The 14,055-nt window shown below is 39.8% G+C and overlaps 3 protein-coding genes and 1 pseudogene across 3 annotated transcripts; all 4 read right to left on the bottom strand.

Annotated features, from left to right (window-relative positions):
- Nucleotides 1–538: 538 nt before the first annotated feature.
- On the bottom strand, nucleotides 539–3,425 carry LOC129095581 (E3 ubiquitin-protein ligase TRIM21-like; annotated as a pseudogene).
- Nucleotides 3,426–3,612: 187 nt separating this feature from the next.
- Nucleotides 3,613–6,468, bottom strand: LOC129095579 (E3 ubiquitin-protein ligase TRIM21-like). Its single transcript, XM_054604081.1, has 2 exons — nucleotides 6,339–6,468; nucleotides 3,613–6,108 (listed from the first exon to the last, which is right to left on the bottom strand). Exon 2 carries the CDS (start codon nucleotides 6,104–6,106, stop codon nucleotides 4,460–4,462), a length of 1,647 nt encoding a protein of 548 aa, XP_054460056.1. The 5' UTR covers nucleotides 6,107–6,108; nucleotides 6,339–6,468; the 3' UTR covers nucleotides 3,613–4,459.
- Nucleotides 6,469–8,008: 1,540 nt separating this feature from the next.
- LOC129095577 (E3 ubiquitin-protein ligase TRIM21-like) lies at nucleotides 8,009–10,694 on the bottom strand. Its single transcript, XM_054604076.1, has 2 exons — nucleotides 10,447–10,694; nucleotides 8,009–10,216 (listed from the first exon to the last, which is right to left on the bottom strand). Exons 1-2 carry the CDS (start codon nucleotides 10,511–10,513, stop codon nucleotides 8,571–8,573), a joined length of 1,713 nt encoding a protein of 570 aa, XP_054460051.1. The 5' UTR covers nucleotides 10,514–10,694; the 3' UTR covers nucleotides 8,009–8,570.
- Nucleotides 10,695–10,992: 298 nt separating this feature from the next.
- Nucleotides 10,993–13,816, bottom strand: LOC129095580 (E3 ubiquitin-protein ligase TRIM21-like). Its single transcript, XM_054604082.1, has 2 exons — nucleotides 13,715–13,816; nucleotides 10,993–13,488 (listed from the first exon to the last, which is right to left on the bottom strand). The coding sequence occupies exon 2, from the start codon at nucleotides 13,477–13,479 to the stop codon at nucleotides 11,839–11,841; it is 1,641 nt and encodes a 546-aa protein (XP_054460057.1). The 5' UTR covers nucleotides 13,480–13,488; nucleotides 13,715–13,816; the 3' UTR covers nucleotides 10,993–11,838.
- Nucleotides 13,817–14,055: the final 239 nt, after the last annotated feature.

Here is a 14,055-nt window from a genome sequence, read left to right as displayed (position 1 = left end):
TTTGTTTCCTCTGGAAAAATACTATAACCCTGAAGTTTAAAAATTTGACATTACACAGAGAAATTAGAAATATAAAATAATCTAGTAATTCTTCTTCAAACTGCATCAAGAAACCATGAACTACTAACTATCTCTCTCTCTCTCTCTCTCTCTCTCTCTCTCTAAAGTAAATATATATATATATATATATATTTGCTATATATATATATATATATATATATCCATATATATATATATATATATATAGCATTCTTGGTCCCAACAATTATTGACCTTATTTCTGTTATTGTGCCACAATAATTTTCTTTTTTTTAAGATAAAATAAGATAATCCTTTCATGTCTTATCATTGAGAAATACAAACAATAAAAGCAGCAGCTTTCCCCCCCCCAAAAAAAAAGGAAAAGGGATTATATTTTAAAGTAAAAGTATAACAGTGGCTGAGATTTGTTTGCTCTGGAAAAATACTATAACCCTGAAGTAAAAAAAATGTGACATTACACAGAGAAATTAGAAATATAAGACATAAGCATTCTTGGTCCCAAAAAATATTGACTTTATTTCTGTTATTGTGCCACAATGATTTACTTTTTTTAAGATAAGATAAGATAAGATAATCTTTTCATGTCTTATCATTGAGAAATACAAACAAGAAAAGCAGCAGCTTTTCAAAAAAAAGAAAGAAAAAGGGCTTACATTTCAAAGTAAAAGTATAACAGTGGCTGAGATTTGTTTGCTCTGGAAAAATACTATAACCCAGAAGTAAAAATTGACATTACACAGAGAAATTTGAAATATAAGACATAAGCATTCTTGGTCCCACCAACAGCTAAAAATATGTATTCAACTTAATTACAGTTCTAATGCCGGCATCTAACAATTGTTTTCATAATAGATTCATCTTTTGGTATGAAAAAAAAGTGAAATTTCCATTATGATTTATAAAAACCCAAAAGCCAAACACATTTGGTTAAATATCATACTATAATCAGCTGTGTAGAAAAGCAGAGTATTTAAATTAAGTCTGTTTCTTGTAAGCGTTTCCTCTCAGAGGAGTTTGTCATGTTGGAACCACAGGTGTGCTGACATGGTTAAATGAGCTAATGAATCAGGAGTGTGGGAAAATCATTTGGTAGACAGATCCATCAGATCAACCAATTATATAATCACATTCTGCAGACAACAGGTTTAAATTGTATATGACAATGATTCATTTTCCTTTAAATGTCATCAGTCTACTCAGTCTGATTGACAGGACAGATGATCAGAGGGGCAGAGTTTTTACCATCATCATTCTTACAGGGACTGAAGAATGGAAAGAGTTTCTCATGAAGGAGCAGTCAGTGAAGGAGTAGATAAGAGCTGCAGCATCTACGTCAAAAAAGGAGACCAGACCCTCCTCATAATCCACAAACACCCCCACCTTCTGAGGCCGAGACTTCAGGGAGAGAAGAACTGAAGGGCCAGCAAGAGCTTTGTACTCATTTCCATTTCTCAACCATATAGTCCAGTAACCATCTTCAGGGCTCAGTGTGATGTCTCCCTTCCTGTTGATCGACTCTCTGGCCACTCCTAAAGACCATCAGTCTTTCCTTTGACTTCAATCTCAAAGTAAAATCTGCCAGAAGAGAAACTCTGCTTTCCTAAAACACAAACACAATGAGAAAATCTCTCTGGGTTGTTTGGGAGTTTCTTCTTCACATCACCATGATGCACTTGTTTCCCATCATCAGACAGGATGAGTTGAGGATGAGCTGTATCAGGATCAAGAGTCACATCCACTGCATACTTCTGGACCCTCTTCAGCTCAGCTTCAAGCAGCTTCTTCATCTCTTCACTGAGTGTCTCCTCCAGATGAACCACAGCTTTCACCACATTCCCCTCATATGATGCTGGAGGAACACTGACCTTTGTCCAGTCCTTGGTGGGTGATGGATGGTGGATGTTTAAGGATGGAAGCTTTGGAGAAGGTGGAGGTGGTCTTCATAGAGGGAGAGCTTCTCCACCTCAGTGCTTCTCTTCATCAGATCAGAGATTTCCTGTTCCAGCTCTCTGATGACGTCTTCAGCCTGTTTCTTTGTCGTTTTCTGCTTCTCTTCTATCGTTTTGATGAGTTCATTCAGTCTTCTCTCAACAGACTCCTTCAGAGCAGTGAAGACCTGAACACCTTCTGCTTTCTCTCTGTCTGCATCTTCCTCACTGAGGTCGACTGAGTGTTTGATCTCCTCAATCTTCAGTCGTCTCTTCATTATCATCTGCTGAATTTCAGCCTCTGTCTTCTCCAGCTCGGCCTTTTTTCCTTCATATTCTTCTTTCAGAGGAACAAACTCGTGCATCTTGTGGTCTAAAACACTGCAGAGCATGCAGACACATGTCTGGTCGGTCTTACAGAACAGCTCCAGAGGTTTATCGTGCTTCGTACACATCCTGTCTTCCAGGTTCTCCACAGGGTCGATCAGCTGATGTCTCTTCAGGCCTGTCATTGTCAGATGAGGCTCCAGGTGAGTCTCACAGTAGGAGACCAGACACACCAGGCAGGACTTCAGGGCCTTCAGTTTGGTTCCAGTGCAGACGTCACAGGGAACTTCTCCTGGTTTTGCAACCTGTTGGTCTGAGCTGCTGGTTTTCTGTTGAGCTGACTGTCTGAACTGAACAACCATCTCAGAGAACAAAGTGTTGACCCTCAAAACCGGTCTTGTGTTGAAAACCTCTTTACACAAGGGACACTGGCATCTGTCACTAGTTTTCCAGTGTTCAGTGATGCAGTTTTTGCAGAAGTTGTGTCCACATGGTATGGTGACTGGATCAGTGAACACATCCAGACAGATGGAGCACAGAAACTGATCTTCAGACAACAGATTGCTGGCAGCAGACATATCTACACACAGAACAAGAGTGAAAATGTGACTAAAAACGATTTAAGTACATCATTAACTATAAGGTTTTTAGTTTCATTTGACTTAACTTATTGACTTCATTTTCACTTTAGTCCATCTGACCAGAGTCATGATGAAATTAAAAGCGTTTAACTTCATGTTTAAGTAGAGCTGTGAGTTTTGTGTTAATGCTAGTTATTGAAACACAGTAAATATTATCAGCTTCACTCACCAGTATTTAGGTCAGTTGTTGAGAAAAGTCCTGAAGAACAAAGTGTAATATTTCTTTAGACAAACATACAGAGATTCGTCTCCACTGCAGCTCTGCTGTCGCTCTGACAAACATTAAGTTTCACTTCAGTAATGTGACGTTGAAGCACCGCCTCTTACAGCAGCTCTGTTTGGGAGGTGGTGTTTCCTCCGTCAGAAGTCAGTCCTACATGTATAAACATATTTTTGAGCCAGCAGGAAACAACAGTCACTTCTCAGTCCTCTGCAGCTCCTCAACCATCTTACTGTCCGTCCATAGTTCAGCTCAGTGTTTGTCCTGTCATTTTCTAATCTTCTCATGTAATACTTACTTCTCTCCTGTTTATATGAGTTGCTAAATCAGACAAGGAAGTTGAATAGTGTGCATTCTGTCCAAGCCTTTACAAACCCTCCTCCCTCTGATGTGTGCTGTGCTGACATCTACTGATCACAGGAGGGAAACACACCAAACCTGTAAAACTGGAGATTTTATTGACAAGATCCAGTTGTAAAAAAAAAACTTCAACAGATTCTTCTTCTGCACAGGATTTTAATGAAGTGATACTTTACAGCAGAGTAATTTCATTCATTACAAAACATGTTTTCATTTACTTTACAGCATCTGTTTTAGTCATTGACATATATCAACCTTTTCTGTCTTTAAGAATGAGGTTGAGGACTCAGTGTTGGACTTATTAATTTAGTAACTTGTATAAAACAATCTGTCATTGACTTGTAAGGAAACCTTTAAAAACCAACGTAATCTGGTAATTATAGTATTCAAACACAGGCTGAACAGCCACCCAAAGTGCTTTATTTAAAACATTTAAAATAAAATAATGAAAGAAAAAAAGCCAAAGAAATGCAAAATAAAATAAATGTAAATCAGTACAATGATATAGAAAAGCCCAGTTATTTACATTCTAAAAGCAATATTATTCATCAGTACATTGTTGAGTTTAACAGATACCAGTTAACACATTTATATTTCTCTTTAAGAAACATTACCATAAAAAATCCACATTTTTAACAGTGAACTCTACCAGTTAATGTTCTCACTTTATATGACAGACTGAGTGGCAGAATGACGCAAAAGATGACGAAATTACAAATCACATCCAGATGAAAAGAAGTTTACACTACACATTACCACTAAAGATGTACATTTGTTAACATGAATGAAAATACATGTTCATCCACCTGTCAATTTTTTGTTTAGTCTTCATGTCTGGATTATATTCACTTTGTGGACATAATATGGAAAGATTTATTCAATATATTTATTTTTAGGTGGCACTATTCATTGTTCAATGAATTGCCGATCATTAAAAAGGATCAGGCAGTTTGATTGACAGGACAGATGATCAGAGGTGCAGAGTTTTTACCACCATCATTATAACAAGGACAGAAGTATGGGAAGAGTTTCTCAGTGAAGGAGCAGTCAGTGAAGGAGTAGATAAGAGCTGCAGCATCTACGTCATAAAAGGAGACCAGACCCTCCTCATAATCCACAAACACCCCCACCTTCTGAGGCCGAGACTTCAGGGAGAGAAGAACTGAAGGGTCATCAAGAGCTTCATACTCATTTCCATTTCTCAACCATATAGCCCAGTAACCATCTTCAGGGCTCAGTGTGATTTGTCCCTTCCTGTTGATCGACTCTCTGGCCACTCCTAAATCCCACTCAGTCTTTCCTTTGACTTCAATCTCAAAGTAAAATCTGCCAGAAGAGAAACTCTGCTTTCCTAAAACACAATTACAATCAGAAAATCTCTCTGGGTTGTTTGGGAGTTTCTTCTTCACATCACCATGATGCACTTGTTTCCCATCATCAGACAGGATGAGTTTAGGATGAGCTGTATCAGGATCAAGAGTCACATCCACTGCATACTTCTGGACCCTCTTCAGCTCAGCTTCAACAACCAGCTTCTTCATCTCTTCACTGAGTGTCTCCTCCAGCTGAACCACAGCTTTCACCACATTCCCCTCATATGATGCTGGAGGAACACTGACCTTTGTCCAGTCCTTGGTGGGTGATGGATGGTGGAAGTTTAGGGACGGGAAGCTTTGGAGAAGGTGGAGGTGGTCTTCAGAGAGGGAGAGCTTCTCCACCTCAGTGCTTCTCTTCATCAGATCAGAGATTTCCTGTTCCAGCTCTCTGATGACGTCTTCAGCCTGTTTCTTTGTCGTTTTCTGCTTCTCTTCTATCGTTTTGATGAGTTCATTCAGTCTTCTCTCAACAGACTCCTTCAGAGCAGTGAAGACCTGAACACCTTCTGCTTTCTCTCTGTCTGCATCTTCCTCACTGAGGTCGACTGAGTGTTTGATCTCCTGAATCTTCAGTCGTCTCTTCATTATCATCTGCTGAATTTCAGCCTCTGTCTTCTCCAGCTCGACCTTCTTTCCTTCATATTCTTCTTTCAGAGGAACAAACTCGTGCATCTTGTGGTCTAAAACACTGCAGAGCATGCAGACACATGTCTGGTCGGTCTTACAGAACAGCTCCAGAGGTTTATCGTGCTTCGTACACATCCTGTCTTCCAGGTTCTCCACAGGGTCGATCAGCTGATGTCTCTTCAGGCCTGTCATTGTCAGATGAGGCTCCAGGTGAGTCTCACAGTAGGAGACCAGACACACCAGGCAGGACTTCAGGGCCTTCAGTTTGGTTCCAGTGCAGACGTCACAGGGAACTTCTCCTGGTTTTGCAACCTGTTGGTCTGAGCTGCTGGCTTTCTGTTGAGCTGACTGTCTGAACTGAACAACCATCTCAGAGAACAAAGTGTTGACCCTCAAAACCGGTCTTGTGTTGAAAACCTCTTTACACAAGGGACACAGGCATCTGTCACTAGTATTCCAGTGTTCAGTGATACAGTTTTTGCAGAAGTTGTGTCCACATGGTATGGTGACTGGATCAGTGAACACATCCAGACAGATGGAGCACAGAAACTGATCTTCAGACAACAGATTGCTGGCAGCAGACATATCTACACACAGAACAAAAGTGGAAATGTGACTAAAAACGATTTAAGTACATCATTAACTATAAGGTTTTTAGTTTCATTTGACTTAACTTATTGACTTCATTTTCACTTTAGTCCATCTGACCAGAGTCATGATGAAATTAAAAGCGTTTAACTTCATGTTTAAGTAGAGCTGTGAGTTTTGTGTTAATGCTAGTTATTGAAACACAGTAAATATTATCAGTTTCACTCACCAGTATTTTTGTCAGTTATTGAGAAAAGTCCTGAAGAACAAAGTGTAATATTTCTTTAGACAAACATACAGAGATTCGTCTCCACTGCAGCTCTGCTGTCGCTCTGACAAACATTAAGTTTCACTTCAGTAATGTGACGTTGAAGCACCGCCTCTTACAGCAGCTCTGTTTGGGAGGTGGTGTTTCCTCCGTCAGAAGTCAGTCCTACATGTATAAACATATTTTTGAGCCAGCAGGAAACAACAGTCACTTCTCAGTCCTCTGCAGCTCCTCAACCATCTTACTGTCCGTCCATAGTTCAGCTCAGTGTTTGTCCTGTCATTTTCTAATCTTCTCATGTAATACTTACTTCTCTCCTGTTTATATGAGTTGCTAAATCAGACAAGGAAGTTGAATAGTGTGCATTCTGTCCAAGCCTTTACAAACCCTCCTCCCTCTGATTTGTGCTGTGCTGACATCTACTGATCACAGGAGGGAAACACACCAAACCTGTAAAACTGGAGATTTTATTGACAAGATCCAGTTGTAAAAAAAAAAACTTCAACAGATTCTTCTTCTGCACAGGATTTTAATGAAGTGATACTTTACAGCAGAGTAATTTCAATCATTACAAAACAGGTTTTCATTTACTTTACAGCATCTGTTTTAGTCATTGACATATATCAACCTTTTCTGTCTTTTAGAATGAGGTTGAGGACTCAGTGTTGGACTAAGTTGCTTGTATAAAACAATCATTCATTGACTTGTTAGGAAACCTTTAAAAACCAACGTAATCTGGTAATTATAGTATTCAAACACAGGCTGAACAGCCACCCAAAGTGCTTTATTTGAAACATTTAAAATAAAATAATGAAAGAAAAAAAAGCTAAAGAAATGCTAAATAAAAGAAATGTAAATCAGTACAATGATATAGAAAAGCCCAGTTATTTACATTCTAAAAGCAATATTATTCATCAGTACATTGTTGAGTTTAACAGATACCAGTAAACAAATCTATACATTTCTATTTAAAAAGCATTACAATAAAAAAACATTTTTAACATTTTAATTCATGTTCTCACTTTATATGACAAACTGAGTTGGCAGAATGACGCAAAAGATGAAGAAGTAATGTCCAATCACATCCAGATTAAAACAAGTTTACCTCTGAATATTAGATTTAAATATGTACATTTGTTCCAACTGTCATTGCTTGTTCAGTTCTTATGTCTCTAATTTAACAACATCCTAGTATTGATTTAGTTTATTTTAGTATGAAAACTTTGTCTGGATTATATTTACTTTGTGGGGATAAAATGGAAAGATTTATTCAATATGTTATTTTCACTGGCACTATTCATTGTTCAATAAATTGCCGATCTTTAAAAAGGATCAGACGGTTTGATTGACAGGACAGATGATCAGAGGGGCGGTGTTCTGACCGTCGTCGTTCCTACAGGGGCAGAAGTATGGGAAGAGTTTCTCAGTGAAGGCGCAGCCAGTGAAGGAGTAGATAAGAGCTGCAGTATCTACGTCAAAAAAGGAGACCAGACCCTCCTCATAATCCACAAACACCCCCACCTTCTGAGGCCGAGACTTCAGAAAGAGACGGAGTGATGGACAAGCAAAAGCTTTGTACTCACTTCCATTTCTCAACCATATGGACCAGTAACCGTATTCAGGTGTCATTGTGATTAAGCCCTTCCTGTGGACCGACTTACTGGCAACACCTAAATTCCATTTAGGCTTCCCTTTAACTTTTTAAAAGAAAACAAGGAAATGCTAAATAACATCAATGTAAATCAGTACAATGATATAGAAAAGCCCAGTTATTTACATTCTAAAAGCAATATTATTCATCAGTACATTGTTGAGTTTAACAGATACCAGTTAACACATTTATATTTCTCTTTAAGAAACATTACCATAAAAAAATCCACATTTTTAACAGTGAACTCTACCAGTTAATGTTCTCACTTTATATGACAGACTGAGTGGCAGAATGACGCAAAAGATGACGAAATTACAAATCACATCCAGATGAAAAGAAGTTTACACTACACATTACCACTAAAGATGTACATTTGTTAACATGAATGAAAATACATGCTCATCCACCTGTCAATTTTTTGTTTAGTCTTCATGTCTGGATTATATTCACTTTGTGGACAAATTATGGAAAGATTTATTCAATATATGTATTTTTAGGTGGCACTATTCATTATTCAATGAATTGCCGATCATTAAAAATGATCAGGCAGTTTGACTGACAGGACAGATGATCAGAGGTGCAGAGTTTTTACCACCATAATAAAGAGAGGGGCAGAAGTAAGGGAAGAGTTTCTCAGTGAAGGAGCAGTCAGTGAAGGAGTAGATAAGAGCTGCAGCATCTACGTCATAAAAGGAGACCAGACCCTCCTCGTAATCCACAAACACCCCCACCTTCTGAGGCCGAGACTTCAGGGAGAGAAGAACTGAGCGGTCATCAAGAGCTTCATACTCATTTCCATTTCTCAACCATATAGCCCAGTAACCATCTTCAGGGCTCAGTGTGATGTCTCCCTTCCTGTTGATCGACTCTCTGACCACTCCTAAATCCCACTCAGTCTTTCCTTTGACTTCAATCTCAAAGTAAAATCTGCCAGAAGAGAAACTCTGCTTTCCTAAAACACAATTACAATCAGAAAATCTCTCTGGGTTGTTTGGGAGTTTCTTCTTCACATCACCATGATGCACTTGTTTCCCATCATCAGACAGGATGAGTTCAGGATGAGCTGTATCAGGATCAAGAGTCACATCCACTGCGTACTTCTGGACCCTCTTCAGCTCAGCTTCAACCAGCTTCTTCATCTCTTCACTGAGTGACTCCTCCAGATGAACCACAGCTTTCACCACATTCCCCTCATATGATGCTGGAGGAACACTGACCTTTGTCCAGTCCTTGGTGGGTGATGGATGGTGGATGTTTAAGGATGAGAAGCTTTGGAGAAGGTGGAGGTGGTCTTCAGAGAGGGAGAGCTTCTCCACCTCAGTGCTTCTCTTCATCAGATCAGAGATTTCCTGTTCCAGCTCTCTGATGACGTCTTCAGCCTGTTTCTTTGTCGTTTTCTGCTTCTCTTCTATCGTTTTGATGAGTTCATTCAGTCTTCTCTCAACAGACTCCTTCAGAGCAGTGAAGACCTGAACACCTTCTGCTTTCTCTCTGTCTGCATCTTCCTCACTGAGGTCGACTGAGTGTTTGATCTCCTGAATCTTCAGTCGTCTCTTCATTATCATCTGCTGAATTTCAGCCTCTGTCTTCTCCAGCTCGACCTTCTTTCCTTCATATTCTTCTTTCAGAGGAACAAACTCGTGCATCTTGTGGTCTAAAACACTGCAGAGCATGCAGACACATGTCTGGTCGGTCTTACAGAACAGCTCCAGAGGTTTATCGTGCTTCGTACACATCCTGGCTTCAAGGTTCTCCACAGGGTCGATCAGCTGATGTCTCTTCAGGCCTGTCATTGTCAGATGAGGCTCCAGGTGAGTCTCACAGTAGGAGACCAGACACACCAGGCAGGACTTCAGGGCCTTCAGTTTGGTTCCAGTGCAGACGTCACAGGGAACTTCTCCTGGTTTTGCAACCTGTTGCTCTGAGCTGCTGGTTTTCTGTTGAGCTGACTGTCTGAACTGAACAACCATCTCAGAGATGAAAGTGTTGACCCTCAAAACCGGTCTTGTGTTGAAAACCTCTTTACACAAGGGACACAGGCATCTGTCACTAGTTTTCCAGTGTTCAGTGATGCAGTTTTTGCAGAAGTTGTGTCCACATGGTATGGTGACTGGATCAGTGAACACATCCAGACAGATGGAGCACAGAAACTGATCTTCAGACAACAGATTGCTGGCAGCAGACATATCTACACACAGAACAAAAGTGAAAATGTGACTAAAAACGATTTAAGTACATCATTAACTATATCATTTTTAGTTTCATTTGACTTAACTTATTGACTTCATTTTCACTTTAGTCCATCTGACCAGAGTCATGATGAAATGAAAAGCGTTTAACTTCATGTTTAAGTAGAGCTGTGAGTTTTGTGTTAATGCTAGTTATTGAAACACAGTAAATATTATCAGTTTCACTCACCAGTATTTGGGTCAGTTGTTGAGAAAAGTCCTGAAGAATAAAGTGTAATATTTCTGTAGACAAACATACAGAGACTCGTCTCCACTGCAGCTCTGCTGTCGCTCTGACAAACATTAAGTTTCACTTCAGTAATGTGACGTTGAAGCACCGCCTCTTACAGCAGCTCTGTTTGGGAGGTGGTGTTTCCTCCGTCAGAAGTCAGTCCTACATGTATAAACATATTTTTGAGCCAGCAGGAAACAACAGTCACTTCTCAGTCCTCTGCAGCTCCTCAACCATCTTACTGTCCGTCCATAGTTCAGCTCAGTGTTTGTCCTGTCATTTTCTAATCTTCTCATGTAATACTTACTTCTCTCCTGTTTATATGAGTTGCTAAATCAGACAAGGAAGTTGAATAGTGTGCATTCTGTCCAAGCCTTTACAAACCCTCCTCCCTCTGATTTGTGCTGTGCTGATATCTACTGATCACAGGAGGGAAACACACCAAACCTGTAAAACTGGAGATTTTATTGACAAGATCCAGTTGTAAAAAAAAACTTCAACAGATTCTTCTTCTGCACAGGATTTTAATGAAGTGATACTTTACAGCAGAGTAATTTCAATCATTACAAAACATTTCATCATTTACTTTACAGCATCTGTTTTATTCATTGACATATATCAACCTTTTCTGTCTTTAAGGAATGAGGTTGAGGACTCAGTGCTGGACTTATTAACTTAGTAACTTGTATAAAACAATCTGTCATTGACTTGTTAGGAAACCTTTAAAAACCAACGTAATCTGGTAATTATAGTCTTCAAACACAGGCTGAGCAGCCACCCAAAGTGCTTTATTTAAAACATTTAAAATAAAATAATGAAAGAAAAAAAAGCTAAAGAAATGCAAAATAAAATAAATGTAAATCAGTACAATTATATTCAAACGCCCATTAATTTACATTCTAAAAGCAATATTATTCATCAGTACATTGTTGAGTTTAACAGATACCAGTAAACAAATATATACATTTCTATTTAAAAAGCATTACAATAAAGAAAATTGAACATTTTAATTCATGTTCTCACTTCTTATGACAAACTGAGTTACAGAAAAACACGAAAGTCGCAAGTAATGTCCAATCACATCCAAATTAAAACAAGTTTACCTCTGAATATGTAGATTTAATACCATATATGACAATACATTTTCGTCCAACTGTCATTGCTTGTTCAGTTCTTATGTCTCTAATTTAACAACATCCTAGTATTGATTGTAGTGTCCGTATTTTAGTATGAAAACTTTGTCTGGTATATATTTACTTTGTGGGGATAAAATGGAAAGATTGATTCAATATGTGCATGTTTCACTGGCAACGCTTCATTGTTCAATAAATTGCCGATCTTTAAAAAGGATCAGACAGTTTGATTGACAGGACAGATGATCAGAGGGGCGGTGTTCTGACCGTCGTCGTTCCTACAGGGACTGAGAAATGGGAAGAGTTTCTCAGTGAAGGCGCAGCCAGTGAAGGAGTAGATAAGAGCTGCAGTATCTACGTCAAAAAAGGAGACCAGACCCTCCTCGTAATCCACAAACACCCCCACCTTCTGAGGCCGAGACTTCAGAAAGAGACGGAGTGATGGGCAAGCAAAAGCTTTGTACTCATTTCCATTTCTCAACCATATGGACCAGTAACCGTATTCAGGTGTCATTGTGATTAAGCCCTTCCTGTGGACCGACTTACTGGCTACACCTAAATTCCATTTAGGCTTCCCTTTAACCTGAACCTCAAAGTAAAATCTGCCTGAGGAGACACTCTGCTTTCCTAAAACAAAATTATAATGAGAAAATCTCTCTGGGTTGTCTGGGAGATTCTTCTTCACATCACCATGTTTCACGTGTTTCCCATCATCAGACAGGATGAGTTTAGGATTAGCTGTATCAGGATCAAGAGTCACATCCACCGCATACTTCTGGACCCTCTTCAGCTCAGCCTCAGCGAACAGCTTCTTCATCTCTTCACTGAGTTTCTTCTCCAGCTGATGCAAAGCCTTCACCACGGTCCCCTCATATGACGGTGGATGGACCACGACGTCTGTCCAGTCCTTGGTGGGTGGAGCAGCATTCAGGTACGGGAAGCTTTGAAGGAGGTGAACGTGGTCTTTGGAGAGTGAGACCAGCTCCACCTCAGCGCTCCTCCTCTTCAGCTCAGAGATTTCGTGTTCCAGCTCTCTGATGAAAGCTTCGGCCTGTTTCTGTGTCGTTTTCTGCTCCTCTTCTATCGTTTTGATGAGCTCGTTCAGGCCTTTATCGACGGACTTCTTCAGAGAAGTGAAGGCCCGGACACTTTCTGCTACCTCCATGTGGGCATTTTCCTTAATACGCTTCACTGTCTGTTTAAACACCTGAATCTTCAGTTGTCTCCTCTGGATCATCTGCTGAATTTCAGCCTCTGTCTTCCCCAACTCTGCCTTCTTTTCTTCAAATTCTTCTTTCAGAGGAACAAACTCATGCATTTTGTGGTCCAAAGCAGGACAGTGTGTGCAGACACATGTCTGGTCGGTCTTGCAGAACAGCTCCAGAGGTTTATCGTGCTTCGTACACATCCTGTCTTCCAGATTCCCCTGTGGGTCGATCAGCTGATGTTTCTTCAGACCTGAAGCTGTCAGATGAGGCTCCAGGTGAGTCTCACAGTAGGAGACCAGACACACCAGGCAGGACTTCAGGGCCTTCAGTTTGGTTCCAGTGCAGACGTCACAGGGAACTTCTCCTGGTTTTGCAACCTGTTGGCCTGAGCCGCTGGCTTTCTGTTGAGCTGACTGTCTGAACTGAAAAACCATCTCAGAGAACAAAGTGTTGACCTTCAAATAGGGTCTTGTGGTAAAAGCCTCATTACACAAGGGACACTGGCACTTGTGACAAGTATTCCAGTGTTCAGTGATGCATTTTTTGCAGAAGTTGTGTCCACATGGTGTGCTGACTGGATCGGTGAACACATCCAGACAAATGGAGCATCGAAACTGATCTTCAGATAGCAAACAGCTGACAGCAGACATATCGACAGACTGAGAACAAAAGTCAAAGTATGATTAAAAGGTTTTGTTACACATGTCATTTTTTATTTGTATAAAAAGATTTTAAAAAACAATAACTGCAATATATAAAAAGGTATGTTCATTTGACCAGTGTCTGTATGACATTAAAAGAGTGAAGCTTCCTGTTTGATTAGAACTGCAAGTTTTGTGTTAAAACTAGTTATTGAACACAGTAAATACTATCAGCTGCACTCACCAGTATTTGGGTCAGTTGTTGAGAAAGACCTGACAAACTCAGTTTATTTCTTTAGACAGACACACAGACACTAGTCTCGACTGAAGCTCTGCTGTTGCTCTGACAAACATTAAGTTTCATTTATGGAGTGTGACGTTGAAGCACCGCCTCTTACAGCAGCTCTGTTTGGGAGGTTGTGTTTCCTCCTTCAGGGTTAGACAACATTATAGTTACTGACATTTTTCACAAGAAGAGTTTAACCTCTAGGGATACGTTTTACTTGCTTTATTATTATTTTTCTTCTCACATATAGTTGTTGCTAAATCAGAATAGGAAGCTTAAACTGGACTCCCTCTGAATGG

Source organism: Anoplopoma fimbria, chromosome 9 (genome assembly GCF_027596085.1).
Source record: "Anoplopoma fimbria isolate UVic2021 breed Golden Eagle Sablefish chromosome 9, Afim_UVic_2022, whole genome shotgun sequence".
Lineage (NCBI taxonomy): Eukaryota > Metazoa > Chordata > Actinopteri > Perciformes > Anoplopomatidae > Anoplopoma > Anoplopoma fimbria.
The sequence above is the reverse complement of the archived record's forward strand: the minus strand, read 5'-3'. Positions and strand labels throughout refer to the sequence as shown.

Bases quoted from the DNA above. Each gene is read 5' to 3' on its own strand.
- LOC129095579 (XM_054604081.1), bottom strand. From the start codon at position 6,106: ATGTCTGCTGCCAGCAATCTGTTGTCTGAAGATCAGTTTCTGTGCTCC.
- LOC129095577 (XM_054604076.1), bottom strand. From the start codon at position 10,513: ATGTTTGTCTACAGAAATATTACACTTTATTCTTCAGGACTTTTCTCA. The intron at 10,217-10,446 runs GTGAGTGAAACT...TTCTGTGTGTAG, and splicing joins AACAACTGACCCAAATACTG to ATATGTCTGCTGCCAGCAAT.
- LOC129095580 (XM_054604082.1), bottom strand. From the start codon at position 13,479: ATGTCTGCTGTCAGCTGTTTGCTATCTGAAGATCAGTTTCGATGCTCC.